The sequence below is a fragment of the Diplodia corticola genome (genome assembly GCF_001883845.1).
Source record: "Diplodia corticola strain CBS 112549 chromosome Unknown scaffold30, whole genome shotgun sequence".
NCBI classification, from domain to species: Eukaryota; Fungi; Ascomycota; class Dothideomycetes; order Botryosphaeriales; family Botryosphaeriaceae; genus Diplodia; species Diplodia corticola.
The window spans coordinates 280,225-305,631 of record NW_017971509.1 but is presented as its reverse complement, the minus strand read 5'-3'; the positions used below and the strand labels follow the sequence as shown (position 1 = coordinate 305,631).

Genomic DNA, 25,407 nt, shown 5'->3' with positions numbered 1-25,407 from the left:
GGCTCGCGGCTGCACGCAGCGCAGGTAGCAGCTCTGGCGCAGTATCGATAGGCGCCTCGATAAGCAGGCACAGGCAGCCGGCACGAGTCAGCGCGGCTCGAAATTTAACAGGGCATGACGCTGCACACCGGAGCTAACATCAAGCTAGCATCACTCTCACACCACACTGCTGCGTTTGTATGCACTCCTGCTGAAGGCCGCTGCCGAACCCCCTGCGCCCTGCTGAAGGCAAAGCCCTCTCTCGAAGCCTCCGCTGCGCCAGACGCCAGACGCCCGACGAAGCTCCTCCGCTACCCATCCCGCGAGCAACGCCAGTACTCGAGACATTGCTCAAGAGCCCCGCAACCCACAGCGTTCGCCGCCATGGCTTTAGGCCGCTGCGTGCGTGCGCAGAAGAGCATGCGCGCGGGCGTCCCCCCAGCGAGCTTCAGGGCCCGCGGGTTCAGCACCATCAAGCTCTCCGGCGCTCCTCCGTGGCGGCCGTCTTCGGTCCTCGATGAGTAGGCGCGCACCTCTCGCCAGCTACTGTGTTGCCCGCTGACGCGACCAAGCTGGGTGCAACGCGAGGCCCGCCCCATCAGCCTGCGCCAGTTGACTTTCTTCGGCGCCCGCCTCACCGAAGCGCGTTTGCTGGGCTCTGCGAATTACGTCCGCACCGAGCTGCCCACGCGGTCTGCCTCCCCGGTGCCGTCGATTGGTACGACGCTGATGCCCGTCTAGCATAGCCCACCGCCTTCGAGACATGCAGACGCTTCCATACTTCGTCGTTACCAATCCAAACATCTCCTATGTCTATGAGCTCTACTACCGCGCCTTCGAGAGATATCGCCGCATCCCCACGGTCAAGAGCGTCGAGGACAACGATGAGCTGTGCAAGGTCATTCGAGAGACGCTGAACGAGCACCTAACCGTCATCCCGCGGTTGGCCATTGGCGTGCTGGAGGTCCAGGGCGCCATGAAGCCCGAAGAGACAGACAAGTTCATGACCACACTGCTCAGATCGGTACGCCGGCCCGCAGCTGCTCGGAAATCCCTTCACTGACTTTGTGTAGCGAATTTCCCGCCGCACGATTGCCGAGCAGCATCTTTCTCTCACAGAAACCTTCCACTCGCCGTGGCATTTTCCTGACGCAAAGTTCAAGCACGATCCGCATACGGACTCTGTAGGTGAGATCTTTCTAAAGTGCAACGCCAAGGAGATTGTTGAGCACTGCGCAAATGCCACCAAGGATCTGATGAGGAAGACGTATGGGTCTGACATCCCTCTCCCCGACATCAGGGTGGAGGGGCATATCACTGCGACCTTCCCCTACATTCTCACGCACCTGGAATACATCATTGGCGAACTCCTGCGGAACTCTATCCAGGCCGTCATTGAGCAGACAAAGGACAAGGGGGAAAAGCCGCCGCCGATTGAGGTGCTTATCTGTGAGACTCAGCAGCATGTCATTATCCGTATTTCCGACCAGGGAGGGGGCGTCCCAAAGGACGTGCTTCCCTATCTCTGGTCATTTAGCAAGGGGCCCCGCAGCAAGCTCCGTATTGAGAACTTGTCGAGGGTGCCAAAGCTGGCAGCAACCATGCAAGACGTGAAGCCTCGCGTAGAAGGCGAGCACCACGATGGCTCCCTCAGCCAACTGACCAGCCGGCCGCCCGATTTGCGCCTGGGAATCGGCTTGCCGATGAGTAGGATCTATGCCGAATACTGGGCAGGTAGTCTGGAGCTGCACAGCCTGGAAGGCTACGGCGTCGATGTGTTCCTGCAGATTTCCAAGTTGGGCAATAAGAATGAGCAGCTCACGACAAGGGCAAGCATGGATGCGGTGTGAAGCAAACCGACCTGTAAGTCGCGAGCGGCGGCACTTGCCTTCTCGCCAGGCGGCAGGGGCGAGGCTGTGGCAGACGGCAGACGCGTGTGTTCCAGCCAGAGCGCTGTCTCGACCAGCTCTCGGGTGCATTCCATCGAGACTGCACGCCGACGTCCAGTCCCACCGCTATCCGTATTGCGAACAGCGATTTCTATACCTCCTTGAAGCATTTCCGTCAACATACTTCGCAAGCAGCCTTCCCGACAATGGAGCGCTCCCACGTGTACGGTGTCGAGCTGTCCAGGCTCCGCAACCTGTGCAGCGAGCCCCAGCCTCTGCGAAAGATCCACTTCCGTCTTGAATCTGATACCATGCCCACGAGGGACTCCTACCTTGACCTCTACGTTCCCGAGTTTCACCAATATGGCTCCAGCAAAGACCGCCAAGTTCGCCATCTCGACATGACGTCAACCTGGAGGTCGTTGTCCACCGCTCACGCCAAAGAGCTGAAATTCTGGGAAGACATGTTCGCAGCTGTCCTCGAGTACACCGTCTCAAACCATTTGATCGACCTCGTGGATGACATGGATGAGTGCAGCATTGGTAACTATGCTTTTGTTTTGTCCGTGCTGTTCTGGTTGCTCACAGCATTCGACCCGCAGATCGTTACCCGGGCGACTTAGATGGCCGCATCTGCACTTTTATCACCAAGCTAGGTGCCAAGACGTTCCCAGTAAACGTTCGAGAAATCATAAATTGCATGCTGGAGCTCTACAAGCGTCATGGATGCCAACATCAATGGCTTTCCTCTGGCGGCAACTTCTACAATGCGCTGTGCGAGTTTCTACGCACCCGTGACTGTTTTCTCGACTCGCCTCTTCATCCCACAATCAAAGTCACCTTTTCCGCCGCTCTCTCGGCCCAGAACGAGCCCGCTGTCGTTGGTGTCCTGAAGCGCTTCGGTCCCGTCATGGGATTCAGTCGACTGGACGCCTTCACAAGGGAGCAAGCTTGGTGCGAGATCCGCCCCGCTTATGTGGAGCCAGCCCTCGATCCAAGCTATTCTTCGTTCCTTGGACGCCCAGAATATCGTCTTGCTTCGGATTGGGTCAAGTTTGAGTGGGACACCAACGTGGAGGGCTTTCGCGGCTATGTTCGGCCGATTCCAGGCCTCGGAGAAGCAGGAGTAAGCACATGCCTCAATGTGGACGTGGCTGTCGTGAGCCAGCGCTTCTTCCCCGGCCGCGTTGTCTTCGAGCGTAACCTCCGAGTTAAGATTAAGCTGTCTGTATGCCGGGTTCCCGATGTGCCCACGGTTTCGCCGCCCAACAAAGGCATGCTGGATCTGCAACCTTGCCGCAAACGACGGCCTCTGTTCACTCTTACCCCAGGGCTCCAGGACTTGGGAGAAATCATGAAAGCCAACAAGCGTTCACATACTGCGTCACCCACCAAATCGGCCGATTCCCGGCGGAAGAAAGAGAAGAAACCTAAGCCAGAAAAACTTAAAGAGAGTCTGACCGCCGGGTGGTACTCGTCCCTCCCCCTCTGGCGCAGAAACGTCCCTGCCTGGGAGGTTCTGCCCGACTGTGAGGCTGAGCTGGCCATTAGTCCAACCCAGGTGAACATGGTGGGAGTTTCCAATTCAAGGCCACGGACAGCAACATGCCTTGGAAGGTCTCTTAGCGATGTCTTCGAGGATACAGAATTCTACATACCCACACGCCCACCGCCCGTTGACGTGCAGCTGAAGTCGCGCCGGAGCGAATCCTCACTACCACTCAGTCACACCACCAAGCTCACCATCATGACGAGCGACGACGAGTACATCGTCGTCCAGCCCCACCACGCGGCCTCCTCAACCGACCTCAACGACTCCGACGCGCCCTTGGAGATGAAGGCGACCTCGGGGCGTTCAAAGCGGCCCCGCTACTCCATCACCCACTACCCCTGCGTCTCGACATCACCTCACCCGGCCGAACCAGCGCCGGCACCCGCCTGCCCCGCGTCCGCACCCCACCCGTCGCGCCCCGACCGAACCGACTCCGTCCTCGGCGCCAGAAGCCACAGGAAACGACCCACATCCACCCTGCTGTGGGCCACGACGACGACGGACGACACGACGACGGCCACGAGCCACAAACGCAGCAGCAACAGCAGCATCGGCATCGCCGACAACAACACCAACACCAACAACAACGACAACAACGAAGCCGAAGTCGACCCCCCCACCAGCTGTTTTCTTTCTCAAACGGGAGGAGACTGGGCGTCCGAGCGGCAGCACGTGCAGCCGTCGGAGTGGTACATGCCGCGCGGCAACCTGGAAGAGCGCGTCGAGCGGCTGCGCAGCAGCATCAAGGAGTGGCACGACGCCATGGTGCTGAAGCTGGACACGCCGTGCCGGAAGACGAGGGAGGAGAGGAGCCAGGAGGGGGCGCTCGAAGAGGCGTTTCTGGTGGGGGGGAGCGATAGCGGCGAGGATGGGGATGCGGAGAGTGATGATTGATGATTGAGAGGGTTGGGTGGCTGGACTGGCTGGCTGGCTGTTGGTTGGTCGGGAAATGTTATGGTTAGGCCCGGGGGGGGAGGGGGCGGCGGATTGGACTAGGTGGGTTGGGGGCGACTGGGGTCGAGGTCGAAGCGGAGGGACTATGGGTTAGTAAGGATTAGGTGGAGTGAAACAATGCAAGCATCAGTATCTTAGAGAGAGAGAGTGTGTGTGTGAAAGCAACCCATAAGTGCTGCAGTGAGTCACAACGGAAGCTGACCATTGGAAGTTTGTTGTACCGGATATTTTACTGCCTACTGGAGTTAGTAGTTGCATCCCAACACCTACGGCTGTAAGCTGGCTTTAGCGGTCTAGAAAGGATGGGTAATGCTTCGTAGGCCCCGGGAAGGAGAAAGATATGGAGAAAGAGCGGTGGGATGATACCGTTGCGTTGGCGTGCGGGCATTGGTTATGGAGTGAGTGTTTGCAGAGGTGGATGGAGGAGAGCACCTCGTGTCTGATATGGAGGGGGGCGCAGATGTCGATTCGGACGGAGTTGGAGGAGATGTTGTAGGGGTAATGATGATGACGATGACGATGATGATGATTATGATGACGGGGGAGATTGAGACGATGTGAATGATCATGGCTGTTTGGATTCGGCCTTTCGAGACGTGTGAGGGAGGAATTCTGAAGTAACTGGAGACGTTTGCGTTTGAGAACAGCCTTGTATCTCAGCCTTCAACGTATGTGGGTTAATCTCAACATTCAACCACCCTCACCATCCGGTTCTATCTGTGATTTCAATTGTGCGAGCTCAACATTCCGTCACTTCGCAGGAGCCAGGGGAGGCATATAACTCATATCATTACTCGAAGCTGCCAACCGCAGCGGAAACATGAATAGACGAAGCTGGGGAAACCTAGCAGCAACATCTGCCTTCTACAATAGCTTGACTGTTGTGTTGGACGGCTCGTCCCCATACTCATGTTGTCTGGTGAGTGATATGGTCAGCGCTCATGCTTTAGGGCGGATGGAGAGGAACAGTCCACTCACTTGAACCAGTTGACGAACTGGAACATGCTAGCCTTCGGCGTCCTCGTCAAGTCGGTGTAGTTGACATACTGAAGCCCAAATCTAGTGTTAAGACCAACCAGCCATTCAAAGTTGTCGAAGATAGCCCAACCAAAGGCGCCCGTCACGTTCACCCCATCATAGTGGATCGACTGGAGGATGGCGTCCAGATAGGACTGGAAGTAGTCAGCGCGTCGAATATCCCAAAGGATGGTGCTGAGATCGTCGAGCTGGGACTCGAAGGGTTCCGCAAACCCAAACTCGGTCACCATGATCTCATTGACAGAGGGGTAAAGGTCCTTCGTGATCTTGGAAAGGAATCGACGCAGCCCTTGCGGCGCATCGATCAACCAAGAAACTCCGGGATCGGCAGCAGGAGCAAGAGGGAAGCCGTCTGGTGCAACGTTGGTGCTGCCCGCACAGGTAGGGTACGCAGAGTGGGACGAGTTTGTGATGCAGCTTTCGTAGTCATCAATGGCATATGCGATGTAAGATGAGTAGCCGTCGATGGCAAAGTAATCGCACGAGCCCTTGATCAAATCCTTCTCCTCCTGTGTGTACTCTGGGAGGATATCGCCTAGAGTATCTTTCAGAGATTGGGGGTAGTCGCCATCTGTCCAGGGTCCGCTAAACCAGCCAAGCACAAAATCAAAGCTGCGCTGGACTGCAAGAGCGTCTGCCTCGGAGGAGGTATTTGGTTGGAAGTAGTTTCCAGAGTTCTTGAAAGTTATCTTGCCGGTGCCCTGTTGACGTTGAGTACCTTGCAATCCAGATGGCCAAAGCCTTGGGAAAACGCACCTTGAATTCCTCCTTGTACCATTTCGCTACCTTTGCGTGAGCGAGCAGGGTATAGTGGCCACAGATGAAGCGGGTCGGCAGGCCTCCAGTATAGTTGTTGTATGCGGGATAGTAGTCGCCAGCAGGGTAGACGGAATACTGCCAATTGCAGTATTGCGGCTCGTTGATAGTGAACCAATCCTCGACGTACTCGTCATACCGGGAGATGACGAACTTGGCATAGTTGAAAAAATCATCAACGACTTCCGGCGAGGTCCACGCCCCATACTCGTTGAAGAGAGCCAATGGCGTTTCCCAATGGAACAAGGTCACCTTCGGCTTGATGCCGTTGGCTACCATTTCCGAAATCACATCGTCGTAGTGAGCCACGGCCTGCTGGTTGACGGGGCCCTTGCCGAAGGGAAAGAGACGCGGCCAGCTGATACTGGGGCTGAATGACGGGATCCCTAGGCTCTTCAGACGCGCGATGTCCTGCTTGTATAGCCAGTAATGGCTGGCCACAACGTCGCCGGTGGTGTTGTCGGCGACGAAGTTGGGGACGCGGTGAGACAGAAGATCCCAGATGCTGGGGCCTTTGCCCTCGGCGTCGGCAGCCCCCTCGATCTGGTAGGAGGAGGAAGACACGCCCCATTTGAACCCCTTGGGCAGCTTGAGGCTGGTGAGGTTCGCGTCGTAGCTTGGGACGAGCGGATGGATGGGTCCTGGGCCAGGGTGCACGGTGGCCTCGGGCGTAGGCTGGACGGTTGTGGTGACAGGACCAGTGGAGATGGGTCCTACCTGATCCCACAAGAAGGCCAATGCTTGGTCTGAGTAGTCGGTGTTGGGTCTGTGTTCCGTCTCGACAGCGGGGACGGCATAAGTCTTTGTCGAATAGCTGCCCGCTGGTTCATTGAAAGTCAATTGGGCACCAGCGATAGCGGATGAGACCAGCAGGACGGGGAGGACGAGGGAAGGCATGGCGGACAGTCGGTGGGCGGAGTCGGGGGGTCTCTCATGACCGGACGGAAGCGGCGGACGGGCATATTTATGCGGTGAGGCGGAGAGTCAGTATTGTGCGCGGCGTGATGCGGCATGATGCTCGTGCGGCGGAGAGCGGGGTCAAGGTAGAAAAGAGGCACGGTGGAGAAAGAAGCTTTGAGCTCGGATGAAGAGTCGGGCGCCATGCGGCATGGGCAGGCCACGGACGAGCCGGGAAAACGTGGAGACGATGACCATGATGCATTGGAAGGACCAACAAGAGCCGCGCTACGGATAAACAAGTCAAGGACTGTTTCGATCCGTTGCTTGTTCCTGGCGTGCCAAGCTGTGCCCTGGCGGGGGAGAAAGACGGAGAGGCGACTCCGCGCCCGAATCAGGCTGGGGGCGGGTCAGCCCAACACCGCCCAGCAGCCGTACAATAGCAATCTGCACGACCAAGTGCGGAATGAGAAGGACGACGTAATTCAAGTCTAAACGCCAGCGCCAATCAATTGTATACACACTGTTAATTACAGGACAAGTAGAGCTTGTCTCACCCAGGTGATATCCAAATCAGTCTCCGTCATGCCAACCGTTCCGTGTCGATCCGCCGAGTCCATTTCCCTCGATTCTTACCCCGGGTATCTAGCTTTGTTTTGTTGTTATATCGTGCTTATATCCAATACATTCCAGTCATATTCAAGCAAGTAGCGTTTCTAGGTGCGGCGCTTCTTCGCAGGAGGGGAGCTCTCGCCGTTCTTCTCCTTCTTTCCCTTGCCGACGAGGGCGCGGATATCAACCGGCTCGTCCTCGTCGTCGTCGAACTCGATCTCTTCAATGTCCTCGATTGAGGAGAGGTCGTCGTCCGCCTCCTGGGCAGAAGCTGATCTCGGTTAGCATGCGGCGCAACTGATTGCTGGAAAGCCGTCACTTACTGAAGTACTTGATGGCGTTGGGCCAGATGTCCTCGGCAATGAGCGTGGCCAGCTCGTCGCCCGTAGGGAAGACTTCAGACTCCTCGGCGAACAGCTGAATCTCCTCGTCGTCCTCGTCCTCGTCCTCGTTGTTCTCCTCGACCTTCTCACCCTTGGACTTCTTGGTCCGGTTCTCAGCCTCCTTCTTGATGGCCTTGGCCGACTCCTCGGCGGCAACGAAAGGGCGCACCGAAACGAAGCCGAACCAGGTGAAGAAGCTGAGAGTGCCCTCTTCACTGAGTTCCATCTTCTCCAGAAGCTTCTTGTACTGAGGCAGCTTCTTGAACTCAGACTTCACCTTGTCAGCCGACAGCGTCTTGCGGGCGTCGAACAGCTCGACGGCGGCGTCGGTGAGGCCGTCAGTCGTGTCCTGGCCCTTCTTCCAGTTGATCTTGACCGGCTCCGACACCAGGCCGGACCAGCCGTCGAGGGAGTGGCGGTACCAGAACTTCTTCTCCAGCACCTCGTTGTCGAAGTACTTGTTGGGGCTGAAGCCAAACTTGACCGAGAAGCTGCGCGGCGAGCCGGCCGGGTCGTCGATCTCGAAGCGCGTCACCTCGATGCTCTTCAGGCAGTCGGCGAAAATGCTCGAGTCCGAGGGCTGGATGAAGTTGTCGAGCTCCGGCGGCACCTGCTCGAACACCAGGGCCCAGAAGTTGGGCAGCTTGGAAATCACTTCGTGGCGCTTTGCGAAGAGAGGCTGGGTGATCTTGTACTGGTGGCGGACTACAGGTCGAGGCTCGGTGTTAGCTGCGGCTGCACAGTGCGCCGAAGAAGCTAAGCAGGCGTACTGATTTGGAGGTCGGCGTCCTCGAATTCCTGCTCCAACTGGATCAGGTCCTCGTAGGTGACGTCCGTCGTCTGCTCGGCGGCGGCGGTGGTGGTGGCGGAGGGAGCCATTTCGGTGGAATTGTTTGGAAAGCGGTGGGTGTTCGGGGGAGAGGTCTGAGGGGGGGGAATGTTTGAGGGGACGCAGCTGGACCGACGGCGCGTTTAAGTATGCACAAATAACGTGGGAGGCGAGCAGGTAAAAATGTTGGGATGCAACAACAACTAGGGTTTTCAGGCCGATCAGGCCGACTCATTCTTCGCGGATGCCGTCATGAACTGACTCGTGCGACCAGGACCCTTTCTGCGCCTCTGTCCGCTCCGCACGGCCGTGGGTAGGGCGCGATGCGGCGCTGCTGATTAGCCAACTGCGGCAGCCAGTCCTCAACGCGCGGTCCCGTGCGGCTTATGCCAAGTTATGCCTCGCTCACAGCTCTCGCTTCCGTCCGACGCCATGCACATTCCCGACCGCGTTGCTCTCATCATGGAACACGCACTGCGGGGGATCGGATGCCTAGTCCCCGTTCGAACGGCTCCACCGCTCTGCGCGGGCCATTGATCCGGACGCGGTCGAGAGCCCGCGTAGCCAGGAGTGCGTTGTTGCAGATAAGGGCGTAGCGCTGCGCGACTGTTTCTCCGCGACAACCTGGAATCCTGCCACAACCCGGATGCAGTGCTCTTGCTACACGCATCGATACCGAGAAACATGAGCGCTTATTCCACGAGCCCCGTGTGCTGAGCCCCCAACAACTTCGAAAGTGGGCTTGTGGCGCCGGCCCGCTTCATCGTCCAGCCCTTCTATTCCTGTTGTCAGCATTGCATTCCGCCCCGAATCTTACCGACACCTTTCGCCTCTGCAGAACACAACCCGGAGCCCTTGTTGTCCGTCGGAGTTTCTGTCTCCGTTGGAGTTGCTCTCCGCTTTAAACCCCAATTTGCTTGTCCACCTACCCATTCAGCCGTGTTTGACTTTTGATATCGCCCACGCCTTTCTCCTAAAAGCCACACAATGATCTCGTACGTTGCAAGCCAACGAGCTCCTTGGATTCTGGCCGGAAGCTTTCCCTCGGCGAAATGTGATACCCATAATACATGCGCAGCGACCTTCCCCTCCGTGAAGCCCAAAGCACAATTACTCAACCCACCCACGACACCCCGTCCCCTGACCGCTCTTATTTCCCTTTCTTGCCCGACTTCTTCCCAGCATTCGCACCCCTCCCCCTCGCCGCACCACCGCCACTCCTCAGCATCGCCCTCTGCCTCTGGTACTGCCTGACGATATTCTCCACGCTGCCGCGATCGTGCTTCGGCTTGCGCATGTAGTACAGCCTCGCCCGCCGGGCCCTCTTCTCGCGCCGCTGCACCACCTCGACGGCCTCGACGTTGGGGCTGAAGACCTTGTACCACATCTCGACGCCGACGCGCGTGAGCTGGTTGCGCAGCAGCACGGCCGTGTCGACGCCGCGCCGGCGGATGTTGAGGCACACGCCCGCGAACGGGTCGCCGTTGCGCTGCCGCACGAGCAGCACGTCGCCCACCTTGGCCCCCTCCAGGTTCGTCTTGGCGAAGAGGTGCGCCCGCGCCCCCGTCGGGTCCAGCGTCGCCAGCTGCGCCTTGGTCACCGCCGCGATCGGGTCCTTGCACCGCGCGGCCGCCGTCGGCGGCGGCGGGTACGTCTTGATGGCGTTGTGGACTTTGCTGTTTTCTGTGGATGTGTGGTTGGCTCGGACGCCCTTCTTATTAGCTTTCTATGCTTGTTTCCGGGAGTCAATGGCGGGGATGAATGGCGGGGGGGAACTCCGGATTGGCAATTGGAGGGCCGAGCCACACTTGTGTGTACATGGCGCCTGGGGATTGTTTTGGGGCGTGTTTGGTGAAGACGTACGCTTGATCAGGCCGTTGGCGTGCAGAGCTCTGGGCTGGCGATTCGCCAGCTCGGCGAAGCAGCGGCGCTGCACCTTGGAGGCGCGAGTCTGCCGCAGCGCGAGTTTCCATGCGGCCAGTGGCCGTGCGGCCGAGCGGGGTGTTGCCATTGTGCGTGTGGGGTGAATGGGTTGAGTGGTCGGCGGCGGCGGGCCGCGTCTTTGCGAGCCTGAAACTTCCGCCGAGATGACCGTGATGCTGACTAAGCACCGCCATTCCCGCGCAGGACCAGCAACGAGGGTCGATGGATTGAGCGGTACGGGCATCGGGATAGGCGAGTCGCATGCAGGGAGCGATCGGCAAAAAGTCTTATCTTGCTTCGGGCCCCCAAAATGTTGCCGTGCCCTTGTATGGCTTCATGGGTGTTGGCGAGTGGGTGGAACCTCAGACCTAACCGAGTAAGGCAATACCACAGGGCTTTCCATGAAGATCAATGATGTACACGCGGTGACTTGTTCAAGAACGGTAGGTGAAATTTGTGCGGGTGAGATGTCGCCTCTACGTATCTGCGAACTCATTATCCACGCCATCTTTACGGACTTGGTGCGCTTCGCTGAACATCTGCCGTGTTAGAATAACTCAATCGCAGCCGTACGTGTTCCCCAAGCCATCAAACCGAAGAGGAGAGAGGCTGCAGTATCTAACAGACATTATCCACCTTCCAACCGGAATCCAAGCTCTATGAACCGAACAGGAAATCCAAATGCCATCGTGACCACGTGAATCGTGCTGGAGACAACCTCTTTTTTGTCAGATACCACGGTGCGCTCAGTGAAAGCCACCATATATCTTAGAAGCAAAATAAAGTCAATCCGCTAAAGCTTTTTTCTTATGCCACCACCAAACCGACGAATTCGCAGCAAAATAAGAACGCCAACGCAATGCAATATATGCCTTACCCCGAAAAAGCGACATGAGTGTCCGTGTCTTCACAGGTTCATGACCTGGAAGAAATTCTCCACGTCTCTGATCGGCGTCTCCGAAGGCGTGTCGTCGGGCTGGGTGTCCGTGTCGTCCTCGTCCATCCAGGTGAGGCCGTTGGCCCTCTCCTCCACGGGGAAGATTTCGCGCGCGTACTCTTCAATGTCGCGGAACCCTTCCCACAGCTCCAGCGCCGTCTGCGTGCAGTCCTCTTCCAGATCGGGCCCGAAGTACGGCGCGTTCTGCCATCCCAGCACTTCCTCAAGGATCTCGAGGTGTTCGCGATACCCCACCGGCACCGGGACGTGGAAGGTTATGGGCCCGCGGACGTACCGGCACGGCCGGTTCAACGCGCGGCTGAAGGCTTCGCAGACCTGCACCGGCGTGAGCTGCGAGAAGGCTAGTGTGATTCTGCATACAAGAATTGGCGTCAGCACAACGAGTTCCCACCAAATGGAGCATGTGGGGCAAATCTGCGCATCCGGGCTGGAAGAGGCAGGACATGTTGCAAGCGTGTCCTTTGTGTGTGTGAGACGGCATGCAGACAAGGCGAAGACGTACCGCTGACCTGCCCATTTGCGCGGGCCTTGTTTGAAGATCTGCAGGATCGCGGGGCCGACGTCGTGCTCGGCGTCCAACCACGGAATGGGGATATGGGGGTGGAATGGAGCCTGCCATTCGAAGCTGCCGTCGTCTTGCAACTCCATGCGGAACAGCGGGTAGGGCAAGCTGGTGAAGTTGTTGTGGTAGGTGCCGGCGTAGACGAAGGTCGCTGGAATGCCGATCTGGCGCACGAAGTTCTCCACGGCGAACTTGTTGGCCCAGAGGGGCAGGGCCCGCCAGCCCTTGTCGTAGATGGAGTGGTCGGGCATGCTGCTGTAAATGAAGTGCTCCACGCCTGCCTTCTTCGCGGCCATGGCCACGGCGCGGCCGGTTGTGATCTCATCGCCCCAGTGAGTGGTGTTGATGAAGGCCAGCTGGGCGCCCTTGAAGAGGTCGGCTACGAAGTGGTCATCGTCCAGGGAGCCCACCCGCAGGTCGACGCCGGGAATCGAGGACAGCTCCTGCGCAACAATGCCCTGGGTGTCGCGCGTCTGAGCGCGGACCTGCCATCCAACGGCGGCGGCGACGCGGATGAAGCTTGCCGATTGGCGGCCGGTGCTGTTGATGGTGACGACCGTCTTTCTGTCTTGCATGCGGAGCTCGGTTCTGGGGTCGGAGCGAACGGGCGGAGGGCCGCAGCGGTGAGAAAGATTTTCAGAGGGCACGCGGCGGGCTCAGAAACGTGGTGTGACAGCGGGCTGGGACTTGTTGGAGGCGGCTGGCGGGCGTGGTAGGGAGCTGGTCGGACTGAGGGGGCGTCTGGCGGGCACGGCAATTATATCCTGGTGGTGGTGAGGGAGCGCAATGGCGGGCGGACAGCGCTGGACATGGCCTGAGCAGACAGTACGTGCATGTGCGCGCTATCTTCTTGGGCAGAGACAGGGACGGTCAAGGGTGCAGGGCGCCTTCCCGTACGAACACAGGGCCCAGGCGCATGGGAGCAACGGGCCGGCTCTATTTATCTCATGGAACGTGACTGTGTTGGGAGGAGAGGCAGAGAATTTTGCGGACATAGGGCCAGGCAGCGCGCGCATCAGGGCAATGAATCCTACCCAATTACCTAATAGCAGCGTGTCGGGGCACCTCGGCTGACTCTGCACTGAATCGTGGCGTCTGGAGAGCGCGCGCGCTGTGACGTGAGACGGAGCAGCAGCAGCGCAATGCAGCCGTGGACGGACGGTGACGAAGTGTGCTCAGGGCAGGGTGGCCATCTCGGGATGCGGGGAAGATACACTGGATGAGTCGCGGCCAACGCCCGGTCCCCGGCGGTGGGCAGTACAAAAATAAAACTAGGCCGGGCTGCCCCTTGCCCGCCAGCTGCTCGCGCGCCCTCCACGACTCTCTCGCTCTCCGCCTGCGGCGCGTCGTGGCGCGCTGCGGCGCTCGATTGGGGCTGCCGCACTCGGAGAAGGCCCCGCGGGCGCCCCCCGGTGCGGCAGCGCGAGCAGATCGCGGCCGCTCGTCTATGTACGGATATGTACCCAGGTATCCAGGCGGCACCCAGGCGGCACCCTCGCGGCCGCGCCGAAGGCCGCGCAGGGCCGACTTCGCTGCCCACGGCCCTTTGCGTTTGTCAAAAGACCGCATTTCGCGAGGGTAATCGATTGCTCGATTATTGCTGCTCCCCCTGCCGCGCGACTGCCGGGCCACGAGCCAATGCCGCCCCCGCCCGCGCTGCAATCGCGATTGCTGCAGGGCAGCTGACTAACGCCCGGCCCAGGTCATGATGCCTCCAACGCGTTTCACCGCGCCGTAGCGCCCCATGCACGCTGCGGGCGGGCGGCCCTTGCGCGCTGCCGTGGTCGTGTTGTCCAAGGTCGCGGTCCCAGAATCCCATTTCGGAGCGCGCGCATCCCCCGCTCGGGCGTGCATTTCCGCGGAGCTGCCTCGCCGTTCGCTGTTGCCCGCAGCCCACCGCGCGTGGAATGCTACGCCCGCGCGCGCGACGGTCCGGCCTCATCCAAGCGGCAGGTACATCCTGCTGCTTCCCCAGATTACCATCACCGCTCGCCTGCGCTCGCTTACGAGAGCCGCCTCTCCTCCGCAAATTGCCTGCCAGATCGCCGCAGCCCGGCCGCCCCTGGTCTGATGATGTTCGTCTGACAGGGCCCGTCCGCCGTACCTACAATACCATGCGCTGCACCCGCTTGCCCTATCTACAGTGGGTTCGTAGCTTTCCCACCTTCCTCTGGACATGCTGAAGCTCCGTTCCGTGTGCCGCTCGGCACTCCGTCCACCAGTCAGCCGCAACTGTGTATTGCGCAACGATGCGGCACAGCCGAGCCGCCCGCCCTCCACCGCCGCCGCAACGACTCATCACCCGGTGCCGTTCTCGCCGACGCCTGCCAGCCGCCAGACCTCAGCGCGCCCCTTCTCCACCGCGTGCAGCGACGCCGACGCCGTCTCCTCGGCGTGCAGATGCGCGCCCGCTTCGCGCAGCAGCCGCACATGGTCGCCTTGCCCCGCGTGCGCCGCGAGATAGAGCGGCGTGTGTCCTTCTCGGTTGCGCAGGTGGACAGACGCGCCTTGCGACAGAAATTCGCGCAGGATCTCGACGTTCGGCCCGGATGCCGCCAAGTGCTGCCGTTGAGATGTCAGCAGCCATGCAAGGTAATCTCCTTTCCTCATGCGCCACGCTGGTTCCGATCCCTCTCCGGTGGGTTGCAGACCAGTCGCCGAGGCTGTTGCTGGATGCGAGGTTGCCTCGAGCTGATGGGTGAAGGAGGAGCTTGCTCCGACCACGTCGCTTCCCGTCTGTGGGCCGGAAGGACGGACGTCTCGCTCACATGCAGGGTGCTCGCATGAAGACTGTCTTAAGACGGCCGAGGGCGCAGCGTGTGGCAGCGTCGTCCACTCAACGGGAGGGACAACGGAGTGAAATCAGGGATGATTGACTCACCAAGGGTGTGTTGCCGGCGTAATCCGTCTCGTTGAGCAGGTATTTCGGCTCGTGCCTTATGACATCTTTGACGCCATTGAAATCTCCATCCTTGATCATGTAGCCCAACGACACCAAGCTCTTAATCTCGGGGCTCATGAGACCGCTGTCTGGGTGCTGGAAATGCGTGCGACCACTCTCCTCCAGCTCTCCACGGAGACTTACGGACATCCTCTTGGCAATCTCGACAGGTGTCATGTCGGGCAGGGACAAAAGGTAAGAGAGCTTCGTCAGTGCTGCCTCGGTTGTCATGTCCTGACCAAACACAACGCCAGCCCTGCCAAGGACGGTAGCCGGTGCGTAGAGAGCGCTGACACTTCCGCTGAGGCATTGTGTGACATTGACAATGACAATGCCGCGTTTGACAGCGTCAGTCATAATCTTGGTCATGTCCGAGTCAGGACCACCGGGGGCATTGCCGGCACCGAAAGTCTCCAGAACGAGACCTTTGAGACCATCCAGGCGTAGAACCGCATCCAGCATCTCCGGCTTGATGCCTGGGAAGACACGCAGGCAGGCGACGTGCGCGGTATCAAGGTTGGTCTGGATGCTGAAGGGGTGAACGCTCGTGGGGCGATGCACGAGGTGCCACTGCACGTTGGTACGCAGGCTGGAAATGGTGGCCAGCGGAGCCAGATTCGGGCTGGCGAAGGCATTGAAGTCGTCGGCCGAGACCTTGGTGCAGCGGTTCCCGCGGAAGAGCTTGAAGTTGAAGAAGAGGCAGACCTCGGGGATCATGAAGTGGCCAGCAATGACCAGGCTGGAGAGCAGGTTGTCGGTTGCGTCGTTTTGGAGCTGCATCATGGGGGCCTGGCTGCCCGTCAGGATGACAGGCTTGCCCAGGTTCTGCAGCATGAAGCTGAGGGCGGAGCACGTGTAGGCCAGGCTGTCGGTGCCGTGAAGCACGACGAAGCCATCGTACAGCGTGTAGTTGCGGTACAGAGTGCGGGCGATCTCGTCCCAGCCCGCGGCGTTGATGGAGCTGCTGTCCAGCAGCTTCTCGAACTCAAGCACCGAGTAGCGCACGCGTCGGTTGTACGAGCTCTTGGGCGTACGCAGGCTCTGGACCGCCTTCTTGGAGCCCTTGTCATCGGTGACAATCTCGAGCGGCTCGGGGTACGAGCCGTCGTTGAAGGACGGGCGTGGCGCCAGGCAGTTTTTCAGGAAACCACGTGCCTAGTCGAGATTAGAGATGGCAGATAAGAGAAGAACCGTTGCGCCACTCACGGGAATGAGACCATCCTCGGACTCCTGCATGCAGATTGTGCCGCCTGTGGGTGCCTGTTAGCATGAGGGTTCGATCTGGTCGATGAAGCGCCGCCATACCGGTAATGACGATCAAAACCCGCGTCTCGGGGACCTCTTGGCCGGCAGACACCATTTTCAGAAAACGCACGAAACGTGGGTGGTTTTATTCGGCTGGAACCGCGAGGCAGAAGCGAGAGACGAGAGGCGGCCAAAGAGTGGAAGCTGAGGAAAGGGTGTGGGCGGGCTGGAAGCTAGCAACCAGCAGTTGACCTTCTGTCTCCACTCGGCAACAACGCAGTACTTATACGACCCTATCTAAAGGTACCACCAACCGACCGCTTCCAGGTCAACAGGAAATTAGATGGCCCCGAGTGGCCAGAAGGAAAAAAAAATTCGATCAGGTCCCAACTGCACCGAGTTGTACCGAGAGCGGCTTAGCGTGTGGTGTCCGCTGGATTTCCATTACCCCTTCAAAACTCCCCTGCTTATCGGCTCGTGCTCGTGAAGAGGAACTTTTGACGAGCGGACGGCGGTCACGATGGCAAGAGGTGTATGGCCCAAGAGCAGAGCGCCGGACGAACCCGGGAGCCGAGGTGAGAAGCTTGCGCGCAAAACGCCGTTTCGTGATTCGTCGCAATTCGCTGCTCGGATTGTTTTTTCCCCCTCGTTATCGCAGGCGTGGAGTCGCGAGGAATTTTGGCTCAGACAAGTCGCACCGATCACCGAAGCGCCGATGTGCGGAGAGCGCTAGAGAAGAGCGCTACGTCACCGCTCCGGTCCTGGCATGTGCGCAACACACGAGCTTGGCAGGTACAGACGTGCATGTCTGGCGGCTTCACATACACAGTACAACAAGAGGAGTGAAAGGTAGGATGATGATTCTTGATTTGCAATCTGCCACTCACTTCGTGAACCTGATGAGCCTAGGCATCGTCTTCCACCTGTTCCGAGCCATTCATCAACCACATGAGGAGCCTCTCCGTCTACTTGATGTCCACCGGACGCGTGAGGCCGCCCCTCAGCACTCTCTCGCTGAATATACCCGGCTTGCGCTCCGATGAGTATATGCCGCGCCGCGCGTCCTCGCGTCGGTCGTAGTAGACGTAGGCGATCCAGAGCGCATAGCAGAGACCGGGCACAGCTCTGCACGGAATCAAGATCCACTGTCGTCAGCAACTTGCTCCTACAACCTAGAGGCGAAGATACGCCTTCTGGCAGCCGCAGCGTGAGGGGAGCAGCGTTACTCACCCGAGAAGGCAGAGAAAGATGCAGAGAAAGAGCTCGCCCTCGCAGCCAGCAAGCAGGTAGACGCCCAGGGCAGGACCTGTTTGTCGGTCGTACTGTCAGCAGGTGCGTTGTGGTGCAGCGAGAATGTGCAGAAGAGGGGGCAAGCGTGTCGAGAGGTACTAACACAGAGCGGTGATAATGATGAGGCGTGTGGAGTCTCTCATGGTGATGTTTCTCGGAAAATGAGGTGAAGGTTGAAGGATGTGTGTCTCTGCACGGCTGAGGGCGGGCAGTTTTATTGCGAGATCCTGCTGGCGAGAAGGGAAGGCTTCATGCGCTGTGGCGGTGTTGCCGCCGCCCTTGCCCTATACTGATGAGTGGAGTGCTTCACACCTGCCATTCCCGTTTCACAATGGCCTTCCGGAAAGTGCTTGGTCATTTGGTCCTTCTCTCGACGGACGTCGAGAATCGGCCAGCTTATTAGGCGGCTTTTCCGAATGTAGTCCTGTACCTCAGGCAGCACTGCTTCGTCAGCCGAAACATGCCAGGTCCGTCTCTAACAGCAGCAAGTTAACCTTGTATGAACAGTAGCCAGTGGCATGGATGGAAAGAGTCTAAGTAATGACGCCAGTGTCTAAATCCAACCACAAGAGCGGTCCAGGCCACCACGTGTTCGAACACTTGAAGTTTGGGCGTTTGCAATTGTTCACCCTTTGTATCAGCCGACTATAAGTCGGCTACCTTTCTACGTAGATTTCATAGATCAACGAGCTCAGTTACACTCTACGGAGGACCTTCCAATTGTTACATGTCCAGATGCACCAACTTCGCTTCATCAATTCGGGCCTTGTGCTCCATTCATGAAAGCCAAAAACCCCCTCCGATCCCTCGCTGACATCCCTCGAATAGAAATCTTCGACCCACTTGATGTTTCGCGGCCAAATAATGCAGAAGGGAGTTGAACCAGAAACTGCACGAAAACGCCAAGCCACAAACATCCAGCCTGCCATTCCCTCTACTCGACATCCTAAAGCATGTTGTGCAGCAACAATAACAACAAAGTCATCATCCGTACTCCGGCCATGTGCTAATTGTGTGAAAAAGAAGGGGGATGCAGAATTTGTCGGACGAAGGTGATGGAAACAAGTGCGACCGAAGGTTGACGTTCCTCTGCTCAGAATGCCGAAGGATTGGTAAAATTATTTACTGGCGAATGAGCCTGGCTTCACCATCCGAATGGGAAGTGTCTGATGACGTGAAATGAAAGAGGGACCGCCGTGTAGCTGCCCTTAGTGGAGGGGAATGAACGTCTAAGGCCATGGTCATGTAACGCCACTACCGATCGAACCCTCTAATCGGTCTGGTTGCTGCGGGCTTGGTCCATCTGCGACTATATTAGATATCAAGACTGGCTGGTAACATAAAGGCTGCGGTCCCATACATGCGAACTGTGCGATCGTCGCCTGCAGAGGCAAAGACGGAAGGATCCTTGGGGTGCCATGCGACACAGTTGACGCAGCCAGATCTGTGCGCTTCGAGCTTTTCAACCAAGTTGCCGTTCGATCGCCAGATGTAAACCCGTGAATCTGCTGCAATTAGCATAATTGTGCTAATCTCACAAGTCATGGTGGTGTACGGCAGACTTACCTTCGCTGCCACTGACCACAAAGTTCTCGCCAGCTCCTCCGAAAGCACTCCTGATTATGTACTCCCTCTGCTTCTGGCCCACGTATTTCTCCAGAAGTTCGCCAGTCTCAATCTCCATCAGGCAAATCTTGTTCTCGTTCATGCTAACAAGCATGCGCCGTGAATCATGACTGATACTCAAGGACGTCAACTTGACGTCGCTCATCTCGTACTCGGAAACCTTCTCCTGTGTCAGATAGTCGTAGACCATGATGTGATGTTCCAGCACGACCACAAGGCGTTCACCGTCCGGGGTGATGGCAACATCGTGAACACGAAGAGCGTATCCGCGCTCGCGCTCGCTACCATCTTCCCTCCACGTGTGCCTCTTCTCGCCATCTTTGCTCCACATGCAAAGGCCAGCATTGGTGTCTTGGGATCCAGTAACGAAGGTTTCACCATTCGGAGCCCATGCCGCGGAGGTCACGGGGTAGTCGAATCCCTTGTCGAGGCTCTGAAGAAGCTGACCGGTCTGTATGATTGATTAGGGGCGGCTATGATGACTCAAAAAGGACTCGGTACTTACCGTCATGTCCCACAACTTGGCAGAATTGTCTTGACTACAGCTGATGAGCTTTGTATCATCAGGGCTCCAGGCCAGGTAGCAGACACCGTTCTCATGATCTTCAAGAGCGAAGCGCCGGGTGTAGTTGGATGTGTCATAGATGTAGATCCTTTGGTCCTTGCCCGTAGTGGCAAGCATGGACCCGTCGTTGGAGAACTTGAGAAACCAGACTTCATCGAGATGATGACGAAGCTCAAGCACTGTCCGAAGCGGAAATTCTTCGCGGTCGCACTGATGATCGAGGTAAAGCGAGGGTGAGTCCGAAGTGTTATGATACAGACACTTGCCGACCCAATTGTCCTTCACCTGGTCTAAGAGTACTGCAAGCCTATGCTCTGGGATCATCACATTGGGAGATATTGACTCTGCACCTTGTTAGCGACTTGCTTCTCGGTAGGATAATTCCCGAGGCCTTGGGGGACGCCTTACTAGACAGCTCCGATAGAAGTATACTTCGCGATTCCCCTGCAGCGCCATCCCAGCTTGCTTGAGCCTTGAGATCCTCTGCTGACTGGCACATCATCAAACTATTCATGCGTCAACTACCCGGACATATCCACGATGTTGAGAGCGCAATGCACCGCGGAAATCGGCATAAACAGGGAGTATTGGGACAACATACCTTGACAGCGAGTGTAATGCGTGAGTGTCTTGGTGCAGAGGTGTAAGCTCTTGACGAAGCACCATAAGCGCAGCACCAAGATCGCGCTGTTCGAGCAGCTCCAGATACTTCTGTTGCCGCATCCAGAATCTCATCTGGTCCTTGTTCGCCCCTTCAGCTAATGTCAGGCCGCGAATGTGCTGGGTACCCGACGACCACTTTTCAGACCTGTCGGGCTCTTTTCCGTTCCCATAACCGTATGCACCATCTCCGATTCCGACGCCGCCACCATCCTCGATTGTCGTACCGAACAATAGCGCCTCGGCCTCGGCCCAATCACCCTGAAGCACCGCATTCCGGAAAGCTGCAACAGTCGGACCCTCGAGCTCAAACCCGCTCTCTTGACTTAGCGAGGCCGCTGCACTGTGGTAGCCGAGATCTGACAGGCCTTGGATCAAGATCCTCGTCACCTCCTCTCTATCATGGCCGAAGAAGGTGGCAGGCCTGCTGCCGTTGATGAAGGAAGTAGCATCGCCGTTACTCTCCGACGCGCCGTGCGCGCTACCATTTGTTGCCTTTCCGAGGCCTGGCGCTTGGCCTGGCGACACGCCGTTGTGGCCGTTGGAGAAAGGCTGGGAAGGCGATGGAGACCTCCGCGATGATTCGGAGCCTAGGCGCATTGTGTGATCGGCTCGGCGTCTGCGTTTCGGCCTGCGAGAGGCCTCACCCGGGGGGAAGGAGCGGGGGTTTTCGGTATCAGAGATGGTGGACTCTGATGAGCTGCGCGGGCGCTTGGTCGCTGACGAGGGCTGCTCTGGCTCGGGGATCGGGACGGAGCTAAAAGCAGCGGGCGTGCTCGGGATTCCGCCGGCTGCAGGTTGTGCTGAGAATGCCGTGTACGAGGAAAAACCTGGACGTGGATCGGCGGGGGAGTCGGGGGCGAGTGTAGGGGGATGGTCGTGAGGGATTTCGTCGGCCAGCTCGGCGGGCCTGGTGGATGTAAGAGGCGCTAGAGTGGTGCACGCCTCTTGCAATGGATCGGTAGTTGCGGGAGAGTTGCGGCTTCGGGGGGCAGCTGGGGCGGGCGAGGAGCTGCAGAGGTTCGCGGTCGCGCGTGCGGAGGAAGCTCCAGCCGTCTCGACGCCGTGGCAGGCGTCTACAGCGGCGGGAGCAGGCGTCGGAGAGCCGGCGACTGCGGTGCTGTGGCAGCTGGAGCGTGGCCCAATACGCGGGCCGAACGTGGGAAGCTGCTCGCGCGGGGCCCGGGGGACGCTGATGCGCTGGACGGGTAGGATTCGTGGTGGTGGCTTGTGGGGCGGGGAGAGAGGAGGAAGAGTATGGGGAGGAGTGATGTTGGCAGCTTGGGGCAGTCGGCGGGCGTCTTGGCTCGCCCCGGAAGCGTAACTTATGTCAGGACGCAGCTGCAGCCTTCCAGCCGCGCCAGTTCTGATGCAATAGCTAGGTAGCGGTGCTGCGCAGCGGCGACTGTACCCGCGCTCGCTTTGCCTCTGCTCCCGCCGCCCTCTTTGCGTGTCCCTCTGCCACTGTCAGATGACGCTGCAATGGTGTTAGGCCGTCCCAATCGCGCAGCGGTCCCCGTGCTCCGAACGGATACCGGGCAGTGGGGCGCGCGATAAGACAGCTTCCTCCATCGCGCCGTCCTCAACCGCCCTGCAGCTCAACATCATCCGCCCGCTGTCTGCTGCCACTTTGTGCTCCCCCGCTCCCCCTCAGGGGCTTTCGTCCCCAGCTCGGCCTTCCCTGTGCCTTGGAACCAACCGCCCAATCGCCCAGTCGCACGTCAACCACTGGTCCCAACCATCGCATTGCTGTCTCTACTTGCTCGTTACGTTTCCGCCGTCGCAAACGCTCATGATGGCTTGCACAGCGAACGTGCACTGACTCGACAATGCTTGAAATCAATAGCCTGGGGGGAAGGCAGACTTCTGCGGCAATGCTCCTGGAATGCAGCGCCGTCCGGTGACCTTTGCGGGAGCCCTTCGATGCGGACCTCGTTTACGCAATGACCTCACAACGGCGGAAACAGTGAGTGCACTTTGCCCCAGATTCGATTTCTGATTTGGATGGAGGATCCAACTCTTCTTGCGACGTGCCGATGAGCACGGTGGGCTACAGCGCATGTCATCCTTGCCAAGCCTGAGTCACGAACAATATCATGGTGCCGAAGCCGTACATCTGCGTCTCGATAGCTACTTTCAATTCTCCTGCACAATTTGTCTGCAATCCGCCCCGGCGCAGTCGCTGAATGACATTTATGTGCGTAATGTAACACAATTAAAAAAGATTTATGCTCAACCATCCCCAACTTCCATCTCGTTCGTTCCTTTTACAGGGTCCAACATTTGCCACGTTAGATTAGAAAAGCCGATGATGCTATTGAACGCCTCGTCCCGCCTCCTAACTGCTTCGATCTGGTCGACTTCTCCATCGACGAAAGTAAACTCCAAGGTCTTCCCCTCAAGAACCTTGCGAATGCCGCGGCCCACGGCCGACCCCGCGGTTTTCCGCATCTCGCCGATTTCGTGGAAATGACGCGACCATATCTGCTTTGCCGGAAACAACCGAATCAGGGAAACGCCGCTTGCTGAAATTCCAAGGCGAGCCGGACGTTTGTGATACCGGCATCGAAATGTTAGGAAGTATTGTGTGCGGTCGGGTTCGGGAGACGATGGCGCATCGAAAAAGACTTCGTCGTCATCCGTGGCTGAGCCTTTGGTACCGGGCAGTTCTTTGCAAACATGTTCCCCAGTTCGCTCACGCATCTTCTGAGCTTTGTTCGTCAGATAGCGAAAGGACCATTGCGCATGTGTCGGAAGGCCCCAGAACACATATGCCACGGGGGAAACGGCATGCCTGAATCGTGGGTAGTGGCTTGCGACTGGCCTCCCCATGAAGAACCACCAGATTGCCACAAAAGTGACCACTCTCATCGAGTAAGCGGTCGGTGTGAGGACGCCGAGGAGAATAGCGCAGACAATACAGAACAAGGTGGCCCATGTTCTCTCAGGGAACTTCCAATCGTAAAAGTTCTGCATTCTCTCCAGATGGTCGGCTAGGTCGTTGAACTCGAGTTGAGCTCGAGGGCCAATCTCGTCAATCAGCGGGTCTAGCCATTCTCCAGGACCGTGGCGGTGGATGAGCTCGCTGATCTTGAAGGCTGTCGCTCCTTGATCCATGGCGCGCTCATGAGATTCCCGAAGCGATTTGAAAGAGTGATGGCTGTATCCATTCCGAAGTACGATAAAAACACAGTAGCAAAGGATGAAGGTGAAGACGTAATCGGCCCACCAGAGGAAAACGAATATCGCCAGCCATCTTCCGGTCTTCTGTGGGTTTTCCCAGCGGTATAGGTCCCGCAGCTTCAAGAAGTACGACTGCCAGGGCGCAGACGCCATTAAAATGCGCTCCACATGCTCTATCAGCAAGTGACGGCTAAATGCTGTCTGATCTAACGCATCGCCCCCGAGAGCACGGTAGTCTTGAGTGGCGTAGACGCAGCACTGGGGAGAACGTTAGTGATTGCACTAAGCACAGCACAGGAATAGCCACCTACGTTTCCCCAAAACTTGGTCCAGTCTGTCTTGACGTATGCCCCCTTTGAATCTCGGACTGCGACGTCTTTGAAACGAGGATGGCCGATGTATTCGACAGGCGCGACTCGTACGCGATGAACGAATCTACTGGTCGTCCATGCAACCCTCAGGCTCTCCCTCTGACCCTGGAGGTTTTCCACCTCCTCCTCGTACACCTCGGCATTATCCTCGTCGTCGGAATCCGTACTCCTGCGCGCAGCTTCTAGCCGGTCGTGGGCATCCAAAAGCACCTTGTCGGCCTGCTGCGACAAGAATGGTTGTTCTGGAGCAGCGAGCCTGGCGGCAGCCTTCCGCTTGGCAGAGTCTTTGGGATGGACGACCACGCGAGCAATGGTTTCAACGCCGTCCTTGGCTTGGTGGAGAGCGTCGCCAACGCTCACGGGCTTTTGAAACACCTTCTGGGGGTTGAAAGCAGGGTTGGCGGCGACATCATCGTAGCCGTCACGCTCCCTGGCGCGTACCAGCCCCTCCGTATCATCCACATTCAGCACTTTCTTGGCCTTCTGTTTGGCCCGGCGCGAAACGGCATGGATGCGAGATGCGTGGCTCAAACCAGCTGGAGGGTTCGGAGAGCGCTCGTCGGAATCGGAAGACGGTTCTGGGTCTTTCTCGAACGGCATGTTGGCTGGCGCACGTTCTCAAAGCAGCTCCCTGCAGCGGGCAGCATTATGGTGACTGAAGTCGCGCAGGAAATTAGCGGGTGTTGACAGTGACGTTGGCGGAGTGGGTGGAGGTCCCGAAGGAAGTACATAATAAGGCAGGACTTGCAGCGAGGTCCTGAAAATGAGACTCCATGCCCTGTTTCATGCAGTGCATGTGAACGGCGTGTCTGTTTTCGGCTGGCGGGCTTCATGGTGGATGAGGCGCGACGGCGTCGATGTCATTCACGCAGAAAGAGTGGACGGCATCTGTCGTGATTGGCTGCTGCCACGCCCCGATCGGCAAAGCCACCCTGGCACTCAGCCCGGCTCTTCCCAGTCTCAACACCAACAAAGCTCAGCTGGCCCTGGGCTGCAACCACGGCGACAAGCCCGCTGTCGGCCCAAACCGGCCATACGACGAGAGTTTGCGTGCTGTCTTCATCGTCATCGTCGCGTATGCCGAGTCGGAATTCCTCTCTGGTCGCGATTTCGAGGCCGTCCTTGTACGCTTAC

The 25,407-nt window shown here is 58.2% G+C and overlaps 10 protein-coding genes across 10 annotated transcripts; 2 read left to right on the top strand and 8 right to left on the bottom strand.

Annotated features, from left to right (window-relative positions):
* Nucleotides 1-363: 363 nt before the first annotated feature.
* On the top strand, nucleotides 364-1,829 carry BKCO1_3000093 (pyruvate dehydrogenase kinase; the record flags this gene model as incomplete). The annotated part of the gene is made up of 4 exons (XM_020273978.1): nucleotides 364-500; nucleotides 552-671; nucleotides 721-1,003; nucleotides 1,053-1,829. The coding sequence occupies 4 exons, from the start codon at nucleotides 364-366 to the stop codon at nucleotides 1,827-1,829; spliced, it is 1,317 nt and encodes a 438-aa protein (XP_020129668.1).
* A 245-nt stretch (nucleotides 1,830-2,074) lies between these two features.
* Nucleotides 2,075-4,314, top strand: BKCO1_3000092 (uncharacterized protein; the record flags this gene model as incomplete). Its single annotated transcript, XM_020273977.1, has 2 exons — nucleotides 2,075-2,411; nucleotides 2,471-4,314. 2 exons carry the CDS (start codon nucleotides 2,075-2,077, stop codon nucleotides 4,312-4,314), a joined length of 2,181 nt encoding a protein of 726 aa, XP_020129669.1.
* Nucleotides 4,315-5,238: 924 nt separating this feature from the next.
* On the bottom strand, nucleotides 5,239-7,125 carry BKCO1_3000091 (glycoside hydrolase family 1 protein; the record flags this gene model as incomplete). Its single annotated transcript, XM_020273976.1, has 3 exons — nucleotides 5,239-5,290; nucleotides 5,353-6,113; nucleotides 6,169-7,125. 3 exons carry the CDS (start codon nucleotides 7,123-7,125, stop codon nucleotides 5,239-5,241), a joined length of 1,770 nt encoding a protein of 589 aa, XP_020129670.1.
* Nucleotides 7,126-7,841: 716 nt separating this feature from the next.
* On the bottom strand, nucleotides 7,842-8,999 carry BKCO1_3000090 (nap family protein; the record flags this gene model as incomplete). Its single annotated transcript, XM_020273975.1, has 3 exons — nucleotides 7,842-8,008; nucleotides 8,061-8,825; nucleotides 8,891-8,999. The coding sequence occupies 3 exons, from the start codon at nucleotides 8,997-8,999 to the stop codon at nucleotides 7,842-7,844; spliced, it is 1,041 nt and encodes a 346-aa protein (XP_020129671.1).
* Nucleotides 9,000-10,099: 1,100 nt separating this feature from the next.
* Nucleotides 10,100-10,960, bottom strand: BKCO1_3000089 (mitochondrial ribosomal protein; the record flags this gene model as incomplete). The annotated part of the gene is made up of 2 exons (XM_020273973.1): nucleotides 10,100-10,632; nucleotides 10,813-10,960. The coding sequence occupies 2 exons, from the start codon at nucleotides 10,958-10,960 to the stop codon at nucleotides 10,100-10,102; spliced, it is 681 nt and encodes a 226-aa protein (XP_020129739.1).
* Nucleotides 10,961-11,779: 819 nt separating this feature from the next.
* Nucleotides 11,780-12,967, bottom strand: BKCO1_3000088 (nitrogen metabolite repression regulator; the record flags this gene model as incomplete). Its single annotated transcript, XM_020273972.1, has 2 exons — nucleotides 11,780-12,182; nucleotides 12,333-12,967. 2 exons carry the CDS (start codon nucleotides 12,965-12,967, stop codon nucleotides 11,780-11,782), a joined length of 1,038 nt encoding a protein of 345 aa, XP_020129738.1.
* Nucleotides 12,968-14,690: 1,723 nt separating this feature from the next.
* Nucleotides 14,691-16,693, bottom strand: BKCO1_3000087 (lysophospholipase; the record flags this gene model as incomplete). The annotated part of the gene is made up of 4 exons (XM_020273971.1): nucleotides 14,691-14,954; nucleotides 15,274-16,488; nucleotides 16,540-16,583; nucleotides 16,639-16,693. 4 exons carry the CDS (start codon nucleotides 16,691-16,693, stop codon nucleotides 14,691-14,693), a joined length of 1,578 nt encoding a protein of 525 aa, XP_020129747.1.
* Nucleotides 16,694-17,543: 850 nt separating this feature from the next.
* Nucleotides 17,544-18,011, bottom strand: BKCO1_3000086 (plasma membrane proteolipid 3; the record flags this gene model as incomplete). The annotated part of the gene is made up of 3 exons (XM_020273970.1): nucleotides 17,544-17,703; nucleotides 17,809-17,884; nucleotides 17,972-18,011. The coding sequence occupies 3 exons, from the start codon at nucleotides 18,009-18,011 to the stop codon at nucleotides 17,544-17,546; spliced, it is 276 nt and encodes a 91-aa protein (XP_020129746.1).
* A 1,171-nt stretch (nucleotides 18,012-19,182) lies between these two features.
* On the bottom strand, nucleotides 19,183-22,466 carry BKCO1_3000085 (wd domain-containing protein; the record flags this gene model as incomplete). The annotated part of the gene is made up of 6 exons (XM_020273969.1): nucleotides 19,183-19,373; nucleotides 19,435-19,945; nucleotides 20,000-20,403; nucleotides 20,468-20,565; nucleotides 20,661-22,177; nucleotides 22,419-22,466. 6 exons carry the CDS (start codon nucleotides 22,464-22,466, stop codon nucleotides 19,183-19,185), a joined length of 2,769 nt encoding a protein of 922 aa, XP_020129745.1.
* A 485-nt stretch (nucleotides 22,467-22,951) lies between these two features.
* Nucleotides 22,952-24,873, bottom strand: BKCO1_3000084 (p-loop containing nucleoside triphosphate hydrolase protein; the record flags this gene model as incomplete). Its single annotated transcript, XM_020273968.1, has 2 exons — nucleotides 22,952-24,160; nucleotides 24,214-24,873. The coding sequence occupies 2 exons, from the start codon at nucleotides 24,871-24,873 to the stop codon at nucleotides 22,952-22,954; spliced, it is 1,869 nt and encodes a 622-aa protein (XP_020129744.1).
* Between the last annotated feature and the right edge of the window lie 534 nt (nucleotides 24,874-25,407).